The sequence below is a fragment of the Penicillium hispanicum genome, assembly GCF_028827665.1.
Source record: "Penicillium hispanicum strain IBT 35686 chromosome Unknown utg000002l_segment0_segment0, whole genome shotgun sequence".
Taxonomy (NCBI): Eukaryota; Fungi; Ascomycota; class Eurotiomycetes; order Eurotiales; family Aspergillaceae; genus Penicillium; species Penicillium hispanicum.
Genome location: NW_026623194.1, coordinates 909,931 through 925,838, shown reverse-complemented (window position 1 = coordinate 925,838; position 15,908 = coordinate 909,931). Strand labels below are relative to the sequence as shown.

The 15,908-nt window shown below is 55.0% G+C and overlaps 4 protein-coding genes across 4 annotated transcripts; 3 read left to right on the top strand and 1 right to left on the bottom strand.

Annotated features, from left to right (window-relative positions):
- Positions 1–1,695: 1,695 nt before the first annotated feature.
- N7459_002104 (tyrosine protein kinase SWE1) lies at positions 1,696–4,890 on the top strand (the record flags this gene model as incomplete). The annotated part of the gene is made up of 1 exon (XM_056941289.1): positions 1,696–4,890. The coding sequence occupies one exon, from the start codon at positions 1,696–1,698 to the stop codon at positions 4,888–4,890; it is 3,195 nt and encodes a 1,064-aa protein (XP_056803144.1).
- Positions 4,891–6,165: 1,275 nt separating this feature from the next.
- Positions 6,166–9,543, top strand: N7459_002103 (putative mRNA splicing factor RNA helicase (Cdc28); the record flags this gene model as incomplete). The annotated part of the gene is made up of 1 exon (XM_056941288.1): positions 6,166–9,543. The coding sequence occupies one exon, from the start codon at positions 6,166–6,168 to the stop codon at positions 9,541–9,543; it is 3,378 nt and encodes a 1,125-aa protein (XP_056803143.1).
- Positions 9,544–9,867: 324 nt separating this feature from the next.
- On the top strand, positions 9,868–10,235 carry N7459_002102 (cytochrome b5-like heme/steroid binding domain-containing protein; the record flags this gene model as incomplete). The annotated part of the gene is made up of 2 exons (XM_056941287.1): positions 9,868–10,044; positions 10,158–10,235. The coding sequence occupies 2 exons, from the start codon at positions 9,868–9,870 to the stop codon at positions 10,233–10,235; spliced, it is 255 nt and encodes an 84-aa protein (XP_056803142.1).
- Positions 10,236–10,770: 535 nt separating this feature from the next.
- N7459_002101 (putative nuclear migration protein) lies at positions 10,771–14,786 on the bottom strand (the record flags this gene model as incomplete). The annotated part of the gene is made up of 2 exons (XM_056941286.1): positions 10,771–11,663; positions 11,723–14,786. 2 exons carry the CDS (start codon positions 14,784–14,786, stop codon positions 10,771–10,773), a joined length of 3,957 nt encoding a protein of 1,318 aa, XP_056803141.1.
- Between the last annotated feature and the right edge of the window lie 1,122 nt (positions 14,787–15,908).

Sequence of the window (15,908 nt, the reverse complement as noted above, 5' to 3'; positions counted from 1 at the left end):
ATCCCGCGCGCCTCGTTGACAGGATCGCCCCACGGTGCCCTGTCCTGTATATGTACAGATGCAATGTCCCTGATGAATCCAGGAGTGTAAATAGGGCTTGGAGCGCTCCTTCGCCGAACATTCTTGCTCAGGGATTCACCGAACCCTCGGGATAGGAATCTTGCTGCATCCTATTACTCTTCCGCCATAGTCCCGACCTGGCTATTTGACTCCATTGATGCAGGCCAAAGAGAGAACTGGCTGATGGATCAGATGAGCAGTCCATCCGAGCGGAAGTGGGCGCATGGATGGCAGCACCCAATGCAAGGGGAATTCGCGTGGCGGGTCTAGCGAGGCGCAACAATGGGCTGATGTACCCAGTACACAGCGTAGTGCACCGTAGTTTGGATCATGAGATGAACAATAGGTCCCACAATGAGAGGTCCCTTGATGGTTATGATTATTCATTAGTGGGTTGTTCCAACCTTGGAATATCTACCGTTCTCCTTGGGAATCGATTCCCCACAGGCACAAAGCTGGATGCTGCGCACCGCCCTTGGGTGGCGTCCTATCTGGCGCAGGGGCGACCCTCGAACTCTCCTCGAACACAGAACAAGAAAAGAAAAAAAAAGCAGTGCTGAAATCGGAGCCCGGCAAATTCTCACCTCATGCAGAGTCTCTCCCATTCAAATGCAGGAACACCGGTAATTCCTCAACAGATCTTCGGCAATCCGAAACCTGGAAGTTTTTATAGATCAGATGCGAGTTACATAAGCGCTATTTGTTTATGTCACGACGCGTCCCCGCCACTAATCCTGATCGGGAATCAAGGATCAACAACGCGACAGGCGCGTTGGGCTGAAGTCATTTATCCTCTCTCCGTCTTCACATTCACATTCCTCGAAAATCCTCGTCCACTCGGTGACGCCAACGCCATCTCCCTTCTCCCCCGTGGAATCCCGCTCCATCTTATAGCCACTTTCCTCCTTCCCCTCCTAGACTTCGACTTCGACTTCGAACTTCGACTCGCGTGGGCTGATCCTCGCCCACGGTTCCAAAGGGAGGGGATCTACCCCTTACGCTTCCGTTCTTCCTTGAAACACTGGGAAAAAGCATCCTTACCCGTGACATTTGTCTTGCCTTATTTTTGACTCCCTCGAGGGCTTCGACATCATCAGTGCGGCGCCTAAACCGAATGTCTGTGTGTCCGACCTGAAACATTCCTGCGCATCCCCTCCAAACAGAGTCGGGCAGAGACAAGTTGACCCGCGCGCGCGTCTTGTTTGTGCTGTACCCCTCTCCGCGTGATCGGAGGACAAGTTCCCGGAATTCCCCAGCCTCGAAATGAGCGGGTGAAGGCAGGAGTTGCCCATCACTTGCCCTCGCCACTTTCCGACTGCGCCTTCCTGCTCAGCATTCCAGACACGCCTGCGTTCCTACTCTGGTGGACAACATCCATTGTCTGTTTGACTCAGCCTCCTGACTGCTTGCCCCGTCTCCCAAGAAGCGCGTTGTTGTCCCTCCCGTCGCGTCACCAGCGCCGTGGAGGGTTGAGTGTTTTCCCACAGGTTTCCTGCTGGATTTTTTGATACAAAGTCCAGCTTTCGAACTAAAAGATCTCTGGGGACGCGAAAGCGTGTCAGGGATTGCCATTTCTCATTGGGTCAGCTCTCATTCTGGGTTCGCTGCGGGACACCTTAAACACATTCCCCGATCATGGTTGCGACCTTCTCGCCGCACCGGGACTCGGGCGGTACGCTCCATCTATCATCGCACTCAGGCATCCATCACGTCGATGCAAGCTCCGCCATCCGCCAGCTACGGCGCTCGCTGTCGCGCTCGCCCTCCAAGAGCTCCAACTTCTTCCTCAACTCGCGCTCGCAGTCGCCCTCAAAAACCACAGCCCCATACGTCTCATCACCGTTGTCGCCCTCGAGGCGATCGTCTCATAACAACTTCGTGCTTTTCCCGTCGTCAGCCCAGCAGTCTCCTCTTGCAGTCCCGTATCCTCCCAGCGCAAAGATTACGCGGCCGGCCATGCGTCGACGAACCTCACCTCGCAGTCCGGCTAAACGCGCTCTTACTGTGTCAACAGACGGCGGGAACGCGACTCCTACTCAGCCGATTGCGATGCCCCTCGGTGAAGAAAATGCCCTGACACTTGATGATTTGGTTGGTCCAGCTGAGAGCACGACTCCCAATAGCCCCTGTGTCCTGAACGCGCCATCGGCCCCGTGCCTAGAGACCAATCTAGCACCTCGCCCCACGCTTTCGCGTATCGAAAAGCGTCGAAGCGGGACATTTGGGTCATTTGCGACGGTCAGCCCCTTGAAACGTAGTGACGGCATTATGAATCTGGACCAAGCCTCTCGAGGCAGTCCGTCGGCGAAGCGACGCAGTGTCCATGCGCCCAACTTCGCAGCAGATTTCAGCATTTTTGACAACGACAATGAAAGCGCACCTGCGAGTCCATCCGGCAACGACGCTCCTCCCAAACTCACACCCATCCAGCCTTTCAGTCCATTCGCAACCATCCCAAAGCGTTCTTCTTCACTCCGGCGATCAACACTGCAGCAGCGTCAGAGTGAGCGTCCTCTTTTCGGTCGCCCTCGACCTGCTGGCGAGGGTGAAGCATCGCCTGGCACCCCGCTTGCAGTACGCCCTCGCATGTCATTTGACAGCAGCCTTTTTGCAACCGGCCAGGACAACCTTTTCTCCCCTCGCCCTCCGCCATCCAGTCCCCTCTTTTCCCCCAACCCGAATAGTGCCAATACGAACACTGGTCCTGTTCAGCCTTCTCGCCCAGCTGCCCACCCACTCTCTCGTACCATCACTCAGTCCTCATCTGGGTCGAGTCTTGACGACTCACCTACCCACGAGCCCGTTCACAAACCTGAACGACCTCGACCTCTCTTCAATTTTTCCAAGTCCCTTCCCGCCGGGGCTGCTCGACCCGCACCTGTGCAACGAGTGACACGTGAGGAGTCGAGCTCATCTGAATCATTTGCAACCCCTGAGAACTTCAAGTTGGTCAAGCCTCTGCCGGCCGCATTCATGTCGACCGGGCTTATCTCCAAGAAGAACCGCAATGCGGAGGAGCCTGTCGGTTTCACCAAGAACATGCCTGACACGCCGTGCAAGCGTCCGGTCAATATGTTTGCTTCCGGCTTCAATATGCCACAGGAACGTCTATTTGACAAGGCTCGTCAGCCGGAGGCTGCATCTGCATCTCCATTCAATCCTCCGTCTGCGGCGCGCCCCAAGTCAGGTCCTTTTGCTCGTGGCATGGGTATCTTCGGTAACACGTTCAGCCGCCCTGAGGAGTCCCGCCGGGGTAGCTTTGTCAGCGTTGACGGCGATGAGGCGCTGCAGGCTCATTCTCCGTCTTCGCGGCATGATAGCCAGCCACTGACCGACTCTGATTTCCCTCCTACTCCTACGAAACAGACATTTCTTCCTTCTCGTACCTATCCTCCCGCCACTTCCCAGATCGCACCGTTGGAGCGGTTGTCGTCTGAAGCTAAAGCCTCCCCGTTCTCGACTCCATTGCGTGAACGATTCTTGCAAGCTTCGCCTCGCACTCCTCGGGACCAGTTCTTTCCTCCCGACCCCAGCGGATTGTCGATCTCCGTACCGAGCGAGCAGTTCGACTTACAAAACACTAACCTGCCCGCCACTCCGACCGGTCCTCGTGACTCGCTGCTTTCCAGCAAGCGACCTAGCCTCCAGCTCAGTGGTTTCCATACTCCCGATGTCGACTCCAGCCTGACCACGCGCTTTGAGAAGGTTGAGCTCATCGGCACTGGAGAGTTCTCACAGGTATTCCGAGTTTCTGAACCCCATGACGCTTTCTTTCCCTCCGTCTTCTCTCTCGCCTCTAGCGAAGCTAAATCGCCGACGGCTCTGCCCCATCAAGTCTGGGCTGTCAAAAAGAGCAAACAGCCCTACTTGGGGCTGAAGGACCGCGAACGACGCATCCGTGAAGTGGATGTTTTGAAGTCTCTGACCAACTCTGACCATGTCGTGTCCTTCATGGACAGCTGGGAGGATAGTGGGCACCTCTACATCCAAACTGAATTTTGTGAGGAGGGAAGCCTAGATGTATTCCTTGCTCAAGCTGGCCTCAAGGCCCGACTGGACGACTTCCGTATCTGGAAAATCCTGCTTGAGCTCTCCTTGGGTCTGAAGCATATTCATGATCAAGGGTTCATCCACCTTGATCTGAAGCCTGCGAATATTCTTGTGACATTTGAAGGCGTGCTGAAGATCGGTGACTTCGGCATGGCCACCCGCTGGCCGGCGGAAATCGGCATCGAGGGCGAAGGTGATCGGGAGTACATTGGACCGGAGATCCTCATGGGCCGCTTCGACAAACCGGCCGACATTTTCTCCCTGGGCCTCATCGTGTTCGAAATCGCTGGGAACGTGGAGCTACCAGATAACGGCGTGTCCTGGCAGAAGCTTCGCAACGGCGACATGAGCGATGTACCCAGTTTGACTTGGAGTTCGGAGACCGGCATCTTTCGCGATGCGTCCGGGAACCCCGTCTCTGAGGAGCCATCATTTGACGAACTCTGCGCTTCTGATCTGGGTGACGACGATTCTGACGGTGACTTTCTCACTAGCCGCAAACTGACCGACAACAAGACCACCCATCTCGCGCGCAGCGGAGAACTGGTTGACCCTCCGGTTTTCATGGTCGACGCTCATCACGCCCAGGCGTTGGACAAGATTGTCCGCTGGATGATATCACCCGAACCACTGGACCGGCCTACTGCTGACCAGATCCTGGCCACCTACGGAGTGCAGTTCGTCAACCAGCGCCGCCGTGCCGGTGCCACCGTCTTTGAGGGCAACTGGGGACCGGCCGATGAGATCTTGGCCGAAGATGCCGAAATGATCGATGTGTAATCTATCTCGCCTTTTCGACCGTTATGCATATGGAGGGTGTTCTGTGCTTTTATGACTGATTTCCTTTGTCATTTTCGGCGTTGGCTCGGCTCAGCGCTTTCTTCCGTTTCTTCGCCAATCTTTTCATGACCACGTTTCCGATCACGACTTTCCTACCTTTCGTCGAACATCTTGAGCTCCACGCTGGGACTTTTGCTCAACTTGACTCATTTCGCTATGCATTGCAGACCCTCTTTTGGTCTGACTGGTATCAAGTTGTCTGGGCTGTGTTTCCATGTCTTATGACTTGGTGGAGTTTGCAAAAGGTCCATACCCTGGAGTTCAGTGTGGCGTTCTTTCGTTTCGCGGCGTCTTTTCTTTGACTTTCCTTTGTATCTTTGCCTAGCGTTACCAGGTGCTACAAATGTACCAGGGTCCTCTGCGGCTGGGTGTCTTTGCGAGATGGTGTTGGCCGTACCACGGAAATGCCTCGTATGGATGTGCTGTGGATGGGACTTTCGCATGATACCATTTGCAGTTATCATAGGATCTTGGATTCGCCGGTTGACAGGGCGAGTGTGGTGGTTTGGCATTCGGAGTTCACCGGTTGGCCGCATCTTGCCGGTTGGCTACATGTGCTCAGGCGTTGCGAGGATTTGCTATGGTTTCCATTCCGTCTTTTTCTTACTAGCATTCTGGCGCTTTTTCTCAGGTCTTTCCCTTCCTACCATGTTGTTTGACGATGAATGATTACCACCACGGTCTGTTCGATTAGCGAGGTCTGCTTGAGTTCCCTGTACTTTGAGTGACCAGTTTGGTTCCATGTGTGTGTATAGCCGGGCAATCCGAATGAATACCCCCCCCCCCATTTTGCTCAACCTGCCAAGGCACGTAAATTCCAGTCTCCAAAACTTCTCTACTGCAGCCAGCCCAGCTGTAGTAACATATAAAATGTGGGAAGATCACTAAAGGGTGTGAAATTTACTCCGTACGTTGAGCTAGTGGCTGCTTGATTGAGTGTTAAGATCAGATCTTGGCGGAGACCAAAGTTGCCGGTTGCCACTGGTCTTGGCACCACCTCCGAGCTCTGCGCAATATCAACTGCCCTTTCGACCTTGACCTTTCGACACCCTACGCCGCCACATCCAGGGGCCTTGATCCTACTCTTTTTCTTAAACCCCGATTTCCAAAGCCATGCACTGCGATATTTAAGATCTACCAACACTCACTGCTCGCCGCCAAGCTCCTCCGAGAAGAGCACCCTCGTGTTCCCCCATCGCAAACTCCGCACGAAAAATGGACAACAAAACGTTCGTTTCGGACTCTCTTATTCGTCTGACGGGCGCTTCAGACCCGATTGCGGTAGATTTCGTCCTCGCTGAAGCCAGCTCAGCTAAATCCACGTCCTCTCTACAAGACAAACTGGTTTCCTTCCTCGATGGCAGTCCAGATGAAATTGGCGCATTTTGCGCCCAGCTTTTCTCCCGCGTTGGAAAATCCCCCGAATCCAGCACTTTTGCCACAAAGAGCTCAACGAACAAGGAATCTACGAAGAAAAAGTATCGCCTTGTCGATATGGAGGACGACCTCCCAGACCCTGCGACAGCACTAGGGCCTGTCAATGTTGAGGCGGAGCGAGACCGGAGAAGACGCCGAGAAAGGGATAGAGATGTTGACAAGGACCGAAGCAGGAGAATGCAGGATCATGAGACGCGCAGTCGTTGGGAGAAAGACGACAGCCGAAAGCGAGACCGCAGTCGCGATGCCGAGAGTCGGGATCGCCCACGCTCGAAAAAGTTGCGGAAGAAGGACTCGCAAGATTTCGACGATCGATGGGGCGATGAGGAGATTTTGGAAGATGAGGTATATGCTGACGACCAAGACGAGTTTGCGGAGTCGCCCTCTAAACGAACCAGACTCGAGGATGGATCGGCATCTCCACGATCCGCCTCCCCGAGCGGCGATTTAGACCCACAGACCAAGCAAGAGGTTGATCGTCAGAAAGATTTGCGCGAGAGAGACGAGTTTGCGAAGCGATTGGCCAAGAAGGACGACAGCAAGTCCAAGAAAATCGTGGAAGACCGGACGCGCGATAGTGAAGCTGCGCGACGCCGTGCATTGGCGGACAATGCGGATGCACGGGCGGCCGTGATGCCCGATCTACGACTTCGCTCTCGTCAGGAATACCTCAAGAAGCGAGAAACGGAGCGTCTGGCACTCTTGCGGCGCCAGGTTGCGGAAGAGGCTGCTGAGTTACGTGAGAATCCGAACCTCACCCGCCGCGAGAAGGAAGAATTTGCCCGAAACAGGGAGGTCCTTCGTATCGCTGAAGAGCGTTTACGAATCGATGACTACCGTGATGGTTATATGATGCCCGAGGACTACATCACCGAAAAAGGAAAAATTGATCGCAAGAAGAAAGAAGATGCTCTTTACAAGCGGTATGTCGATCGTGACGAGACCGGCCAGGAGAGATTTCTCACGGAGCACGAGGAGTGGGAGTTGGAACAGAGTGCCAAAGCCAAGGCACAAATCAAAAAGGCCGAGTTCGTCGACGAAGGAGACTATGAATATGTCTTTGACGATTCTCAGCAAATTAACTTCGTCATGGACGCTAAGCTGGAGGGGACACAAAAGCCGTTGACCCATGAGCAACGACAATTCAAGGAGCAACTCGACGCGGCTGAGAAGAAGGCCGCAACGATGGAAGAGACGCGAAAGAGCTTGCCCATCTATCAATTCCGTGACGAGATTATTCAAGCCGTCCAAGATCATCAGGTTTTGATCATTGTCGGTGAAACTGGCTCAGGCAAGACAACCCAGATTCCACAATATCTTCACGAGGCTGGCTACACCAAGGACGGTCTGAAGATTGGCTGCACTCAGCCTCGACGTGTGGCTGCCATGAGTGTCGCCGCCCGTGTGGCGGAAGAAATGGGAGTGAAGATTGGCAATGAAGTCGGTTATGCCATCCGTTTCGAAGACAACACGAGCGACAAAACAATCCTCAAATACATGACTGACGGTATGCTCTTACGAGAGCTATTGACCGAGCCAGATCTGGGACAATACTCGGCACTGATGATCGACGAGGCACACGAGCGAACGGTGCCGACTGACATTGCTTGTGGCCTCCTCAAGGATATCGCGAAAGCTCGACCTGATTTGAAACTGCTCATCTCCTCTGCCACGATGGATGCGCAAAAGTTCCAAAAATACTTCGACGATGCGCCCATTTTCAACATCCCTGGTCGACGATACCCAGTTGATGTACACTACACGTCCCAGCCAGAAGCCAACTATCTGGCAGCTGCCATCACTACAGTTTTTCAGATCCACGTCACACAGGGCCCAGGTGACATCCTGGTATTTTTGACTGGCCAAGAGGAGATTGAGGCCGCTGAGCAAAGTCTTCAAGAAACAGCTCGAAAATTGGGCAGCAAGATACCGGAAATGATCATCTGTCCGATCTACGCCAATTTGCCATCTGAGTTACAAACGAAGATCTTTGAGCCCACGCCGCCCAAGGCACGCAAGGTGGTACTGGCAACCAATATCGCCGAGACCAGTCTGACGATCGATGGAATCGTATACGTTATCGACCCGGGCTTTGTCAAGGAGAACGTGTTTAATCCTCGAACGGGCATGGAGAGTCTTGTAGTCACACCGTGCTCGCGGGCCTCGGCCAATCAGCGAGCCGGCCGTGCTGGACGTGTTGGCCCGGGTAAATGCTTCCGGCTCTATACCAAGTGGGCATACTATAACGAGTTGGAGGAAAACACCACACCGGAAATCCAGCGCACGAATCTCAATGGTGTGATTTTGATGCTGAAATCACTGGGTATCGATCAGCTACTTGACTTCGACTTTATGGATCCCCCACCGGCCGAGACGATTATCCGAGCGTTGGAGCAACTGTATGCACTCGGTGCCTTGAATGATCGCGGCGAATTGACCAAGGTCGGTCGGCAAATGGCCGAGTTCCCTACGGATCCAATGCTGGCAAAGGCGATTCTTGCGGCTGGCCAATACGGGTGTGTGGAAGAGGTCCTGTCGATTGTATCGATGCTAGGCGAGGCCAGCGCTCTGTTCTTCCGACCCAAGGACAAGAAGATCCACGCCGACAGCGCTCGGAACCGGTTCACGATCAAGGACGGCGGTGACCACTTGACACTACTCAACATCTGGAACCAGTGGGTGGACTCGGACTTCAGTTTCGTGTGGGCCAAGGAGAACTTCCTGCAACAGCGTAGCTTAACTCGTGCACGCGATGTCCGGGATCAGCTTGCGAAGCTGTGCGACCGAGTCGAGGTGACTGTCAGCACCTGTGGTGCTACCAACCTCATCCCGATCCAGAAGGCCATCACGGCCGGGTTCTTCCCCAACGCGGCGCGGCTGCAGCGCGGCGGTGATAGCTACCGCACCATCAAGAACGGACAGTCGGTCTATCTGCATCCATCCAGCACCTTGTTTGAAGTCAACCCACGGTGGGTGATCTACTTCGAGTTGGTCCTCACCAGCAAAGAGTACATGCGCAGTAACATGCCATTGCAAGCGGAGTGGCTGGTCGAGGTGGCACCGCACTACTATAAGAAGAAGGACCTCGAGTCCCTGGGCTTGGATCGCAAGGTGCCCAAGGGGGCTGGAGCAGCTGGAGAGAAGAGTCGGACGTGATTCACATAAGTTGTAGCTGGATGGGGGTGTATAGTAACGGACGAGGCAGTGAGGGTCGCGACCTAGATGTGATATACAACGAGGATACGCATAGTCCTGCGGATAAACTTGACTCAATGCGATCATCCTTCCTGTCTTCTATCAGAATCCATCGGACAGTAGGGTCGACCAATCAGCGCTGGCGCATTTGCGACCTCTCCAACCGCGGCTCCGATTTAACCTCGGCCCCGCCTCCCCCAGACTCCAGCCGATTAAAACGTCACGGTTATCCTCGCTTTGAATTCTTCTCTGCACGAGACATATCCATACAACTGGTTATTCACCATGTCCCAATCCTTCACTCCGGCTGACGTCGCCTCCCACAACAGCGCCGAGAAGGGCATGTACATCATCGTCGACAGCAACGTCTACGACGTGACCAAGTTTGTCGATGAGCATCCCGGTGGTGCGAAGATCCTGAAGCGCGTTGCAGGCAAGGATGCGTCGAAGCAATTTTGGAAGGTAAGAGAAGACCCCCTCCTAAGTCGTAGCCTCAATGATCTTGAAGAATCGATCGCGACGTCTTCTCACCCTGTGACTCGTGAGCTGCATGCTAACCTTGTCGTCCTCTACAGTATCACAACGAGAGTGTGCTTAAGAAATATTCGCCCAAGCTGAAGATCGGAGAGGTGAAGGAGGCAGCCAAACTGTGATAGATGTCCAGCACGAAAAGAGAAACCCGACTGCTCCTCGCCGGGTTGCGTGATGCGATGCGCGCCTCGTGAGGGGCACAGCCAGTTCACTGCGGACAAGGTTGAGCGACGCTTACCTAGATTTTGGAATTGGATGTGCGCAAGCGAAAGGAACTTGTTTATACCCGTTACAAGACGTCTAAATTCGAAGTTTTCTGCATATCGACCCAGTCTACCAGGTTTTCACCGTATAAACCGAGTGAGCAAGTGTTTCTAGTACACATTATCTGACAGATATAGACACGAGTATCACTCCGGATTGAGAGAGCCTTTTGAGTCCAACGCCCCCGGTTCCCACCGCTGCTTCGAATTTGGTATCCTATCGCACAATGGTATCAACAAGGTCAAATACAAAAAGTAGGACACGGAAATGGGAAAAGAGAAATGAAGCAAAGTATGTAGGTCAGAAAGCGTGAGAGAGTCAAGACGAAATATGTGGCTGTACATGCAAGGAAGGAAGTGGGCGATCAACACCGACGCCCAAGATAGAAGAGAATTAGAAGCCGCGGAAGGGATCATCGGATCGGAAGGAGAGTTCACTGTCATCAACAGAGGGGGCCCCATAGTACCGGCCCTCACTCCACTGGCTGGAGGTCTTGCGCAGGTGTCGGGCGCGAGCCGAGGGTGCGCGGCGGGGGCGGTTGATCTGCTCAGCGTGGTGGTCGATGAAGGCCTCCATGCGCACAGTGCCAACGTCAAACATATTATTAGCGCCAGTGCTCGAGGCACGACCGCTTGCTTCGGAAGTGCGGCTGATGCTGCTGCGGCCGCTTCTAATGCCCGGAGGCAGACTAGGAGGTGCAACGGGCGAGAAATAGGCCTCGGAGGAGGCCGCCGTCGTGCCGCTGTGTGAAGATGGCATGGTTCCTTGGCTGGAGAAGCTGCGTATGGCGTGGAGCGCGGGGGGCCGTGGTGCAGTATTACTGCGCTTGCGAGTGTGCTGATTGTGATGGGAGAAGCGTGGGACATGCGGTGCATCTGCAGCCATCGTATTGAGATTATCCAAGTTGCTAGGTGGCTGCTTGGGAACAGCAGGGGCGCTGGCAAAGGAGCGTTTCCCCTTGGGCATAGGGCGTGGCCGACCTTTGGCTACACGAATGGAGTCGCGGATTGGATTGCGGCGGAGAGTGGCCAACGGTGGCGTGGGAGATCCTGGCTCCTCTTGCGGGACCGGTGGTAGTGAGGCCAGCTCCTGTAGGCCGATTGAGGAATGACTGAGGAAGGAGAGAGCTGTCAACCAAACATAATGACGTTCGATGGTCAATGCTGTGAACTTGAGCGCACGCTGCGGCGTAAGCACCAGGATTGAGCGATTGAATGGCGTTGTGTTTCCAGAGCCCTTGGGCAGTGGATTATCGTCCTTGACATCCAAAACTGACTGGATTTTGACTATACAGCACGAGAGTAAGTGATCAGGAAACAAACATCAATTCGAAAGAGACGCTTACATTTTCGGCCACTCTTGCCCAGCAAGGCGGGCCCACTTGTCGGCTGCTTGCTGCTCCACATGATAGAGCCCTCGTAGGGTGCGAGCCAGACCCATCGCTTGTGCCGCACACCACTGTTCGTGATATTGGCCGATACCTCGTCCGGGTTACGACCCTCCCAATTGTCCTTGGACTCGCCCATGCTGAACGACTTGCGCCGCCTGACGTATTTGAACATCCACTCGCCCACCATGGTTTGGGCAATGGCGTCGACGACGCTTGTTGGCTGGACTCCTCCAGTTGAGTCTCGTCGCTCGTGGTCCCAGTTCATGGATGGCACCGCCCGGTGGTAGGATCGCTTCTGGGTGCTTCGTCGCTCACGTGGAGCGGTGATATCGTCAAATGGCAAAGGTGGCGGGCGGTAAGATGGGCTATCGGGCGCGAAGGAGGAAGCTGAGGGGGCTGGTGACGTCTCTGGACGCTCCGGCAGGTCACTTTGGGACATAGCAGCCGCTGATCGGGCTCGGCGTAGGGTTGGCCGTCGCCCGAGAGACGTGCGAGCTCCGCGATCTGAGAACTGGCGGCCGGTGGAGCGAGTCGGGCTTGGGGGACCATCACTGCCAGTCAAGGGGAGTTTGCGAGAACTAAGGCGTATCGGAACTGGGAACGGAGGTGCAATACTTGAACCTGCGCTGCCGCTGTCAAGACTTGGCTCGCTGGGACTACGGGCTCGAGTCTTCTGGTGTGCTGCCGCTCCGCTAGAGATCATGGCCATTCTGCGCATACCAGGCTGTCGGCTGTTGGACGCAGTTGCACCAAATCGCTGAGTGGTACGAGAAGTGCCCCGGCCAACATCGGAAGGTCGCGATTCAGGGTCAGAGAGGTGCTCGTCAATCTCAGGAAGTGTCATCTCATCCAGGCTGGGCCTCGACTTTGCGTTTACCATTTTACCACGGCGCAGAGTATAGGATGCGAACGGTCGGTTGAGAAGCTCGTCATCCGTGAAGATATCACGCTCCTCTGCATCAGGACCTTCATCGTCACTTAATTGTTCAAATCCTGCAAAGAGGCTGCTCGACCGGAAAGGGCGTCGAAGGCCAGACATCACGTCGTCTGAGAGCGGACCGTTGTCATTGTTACCAGGGTATGCCTGTGTCAATTCCGACCCAGATGTACGCGGCGGTTTGACAGGACGCTCCGTTGGTGGAGGTCGGTGCTGCTCTCTCTTAATGGATCGTGGTGGAGGCACAGGTGTACGGTAAGATTCAACTCCAGAGTCCCGAATTTCGGAGGCAATGGGCAGATCTGCAATAGCAGACGGCAGCAGGCTGGCGGGGAGTTTCACAGGGCGTTGATCGATGCGAATCTCCTCGGTCTGGATGGCGACAGACCGGCCCTCGACAACCGACCGAAAGTTGGTTTGACATGACACATTTTTGGTTTGTGGCGGGAGAACGACGCTGTTCCGAGGTGAAGGCGGTTCTGAGCCAGGTGGGTGGATGGCAATCATTGGAATTTCCATGTGTGATGGTATATCGTTCGGTGACAAGGAAGGCATTTCCTCCTCGGGGGGCTTCTTCTCCGAAACCGGCTCAGTTTGAGTAGATACTGAAGCCACCTGGACTGGATTTTGGGCATCTTCGGAGGCTTGGCCTGATGGCTCGGGCACTTTGGGGGTCCACGGAGGGCTAGGAAGCTCTCCCACTGTTTGGCACGAGGTAGACACCATCTCCACTGCAATAGTAAGCGTCGAGGTGTCTTTAAGCTTCGGCGTTGCATCCTCTCGGCTCTCGTCACATCGTAGATCCGTGGTTGTATCGTCAGATGTGGCAATATGTTCATCGAGTGTGACGGCTTGTATTCTCGGAGATGGGGGAGGCGAGTATTGAATACCAGCATCACGATATTCAACCGGTGGTTCCTGCAGTGGTTCGGCCGAATTGCCGGTATACGGAGAGCGGTAATCGGCCGCTGTTGTCGACCCCACGCCTTGTATAGAAAGACCCAATATTTTTTGGGCTTTTGACGCGACAGAGTGAGAAGCTTGTGAATTGACAGACATTGGTCGTTCCTCCGGAAGGGCCCCGGGCGACTGAGGCGTCTCATCGTCGGATTGGTCGAACTCATCTTCCTCGTCAAACGCCAATTCTTGGGCCAAATTCAAACCGGAATCGCCCTTGCCCGGGACCATGCTCATCACTGAATAGCGCACATTATGGTAGTCGGCTTCATTGTCGCCTTCCTCCGTCGTCACACTGGTCATACTCGTACGCCGGCGACCTTGGCTGCTGGAAGCCACACTGGCCGTGTCACTGTCTTTGATTTTATCCTTGGCGCCGTAATCATTGTCGCTGGTTTGGGAGTTGAGAGTACCGGCCTCTTGCGCAGCCGCGACTTCAGTCAGAACCGTTTTGAGGCGGCCCTCCACCACGTGCACTTTGCGTTCTAGACTGCGCCGTTCGTTCTCCCAGTTCTCTCGATCGCAATCCCACAGCATCTGCGTCCGCTCGACATCCTCCTCTCGATTGCGGGCCTTCTTTTGCGCATGTTCTAGTTTCTTGCGGACATCGCTGATATTTTCGACCGCCTCATCCCGTTCACGAGCCAGCTCCGTCATCGCAGATGACGTGCCACCCTCCAGAAGCTGGATTTGGTGCTTGAGAGACCGCGCTTCTCGAGCGGCCTGGGAGAGATTGTCGCTCAGCGTCTCGCTCTCCGTGCGGGACTCATCCAAGCTCTGTTCCAACGAATCGATTGCCTTAGTTTTATTTTCAACTTCCCGCCGGAGGGACAGGATTTCCGATACGAGGGATGCATGGAGGGTGGGCGTGATGCGGCGCGGGTCAAATGGAGATAGCGAGTCTTCGTCAATGTCTTCACCGTCGCTCTGTCCATCCGTCTGGGCGTCTGGCGAGAATGCGGGGGTTGGTAGGCCTGGGGGCGAGGAGGGCGCGGGGGACGAGTCTCGTCGAGGTCGAGGAGGGCGAGATCTTGATCTGGCCTTAGGGCGCACTCGAGAAGAGGGATCCGGGGCAGGAGAAGGTTCGCCTATAGAGGCAGCCGGAGACTGCAAGTCCGAGGCCATCTCTGCTGCGCGTGTAATGGGAAACCTTCAAATCATCACCCGGAAGTTCTCTGCTTTCGTTTCCCTGTGCTGACCAGAGCACGACACGGCCAGTTCCCATCAATCAACGACTACCGTAATTCAATCATCCGTCCAGGCGGGTTCCAAAAGATCGTGTTTGGCTGGGGGCTGTCGAAAGCCACGCAGTCTTGGTTGAAGGGTCACAAGAAGCAATAAATTCAACGGCGGGTGCTGTGGAACACTCTGTCAGCCACCGGTTACAGCGCGAATGCGAGATGCACGCCTCAGCGCGAGGGTGCCAATGCAGCTATTTCAATATGCACGGAGGGTCGTATGTTTACTTACAATGCCAGGAAAGCAATTGTGGTCGGAGGTGGGCAGGGAGGGAGACGAGTCAGATGTCAAGCCCCTGGGATTGCGGGCTTCGAGAAGAGCCGATCGCGATCGCTCGAGACCGTACTTGTGCAATGTTATGGGGGCCACTACTCCAGAACGGGCACAGGTCTTTTGTCCGGGTCTTGGAGAGGACCTGATCTGCCACCAGAAACTACAGACGAGGCGACGATCGGAGACGGCTCATTTAAACCCGCTGGGAGATTGGTCTGGGAAGAACCAAGATCAGCCTTGCCATCGGGACTGTGCCGGATGCCAGGAGCGTGGGAAAGTCCGGCATGCACGAGAGGGAAAAAAAGAAAGGTCCAGGGGTGTTCGTTAGGGGGGACATGGAGAAGCTAGAAACCCACCCGATTAGCCAGGCGCAGCTTTCTCCACTACGAAGCTGCCACCCAAGACACTAAAAGGCATGGTTGCTGGACTAGCCTCTCAAGGAATACACCAGGCCATGTGTATCACACCCGGAGAGGATGCTTGCAACGGTTGGAAGAGCGCTGACCGGTGCTCTGTTGACGGAATGCCCCTACAGGGTCTATTTGTAGGGAACCATGGAATGCCGCGGGAGCCCCAGATGTCAGAGGTTTGGGGGAGAAAGACGAACCACGGCCACGGCCAGAGCGGACGGTCTTGCATTGAAGGTGGGACTAAACGGGGAGCCAACGTTAAACAGATTAAACCAAGGCGCTGGGAATGTCGGACTCGAGGCAGCGGCACAGACAAACGGAGGGC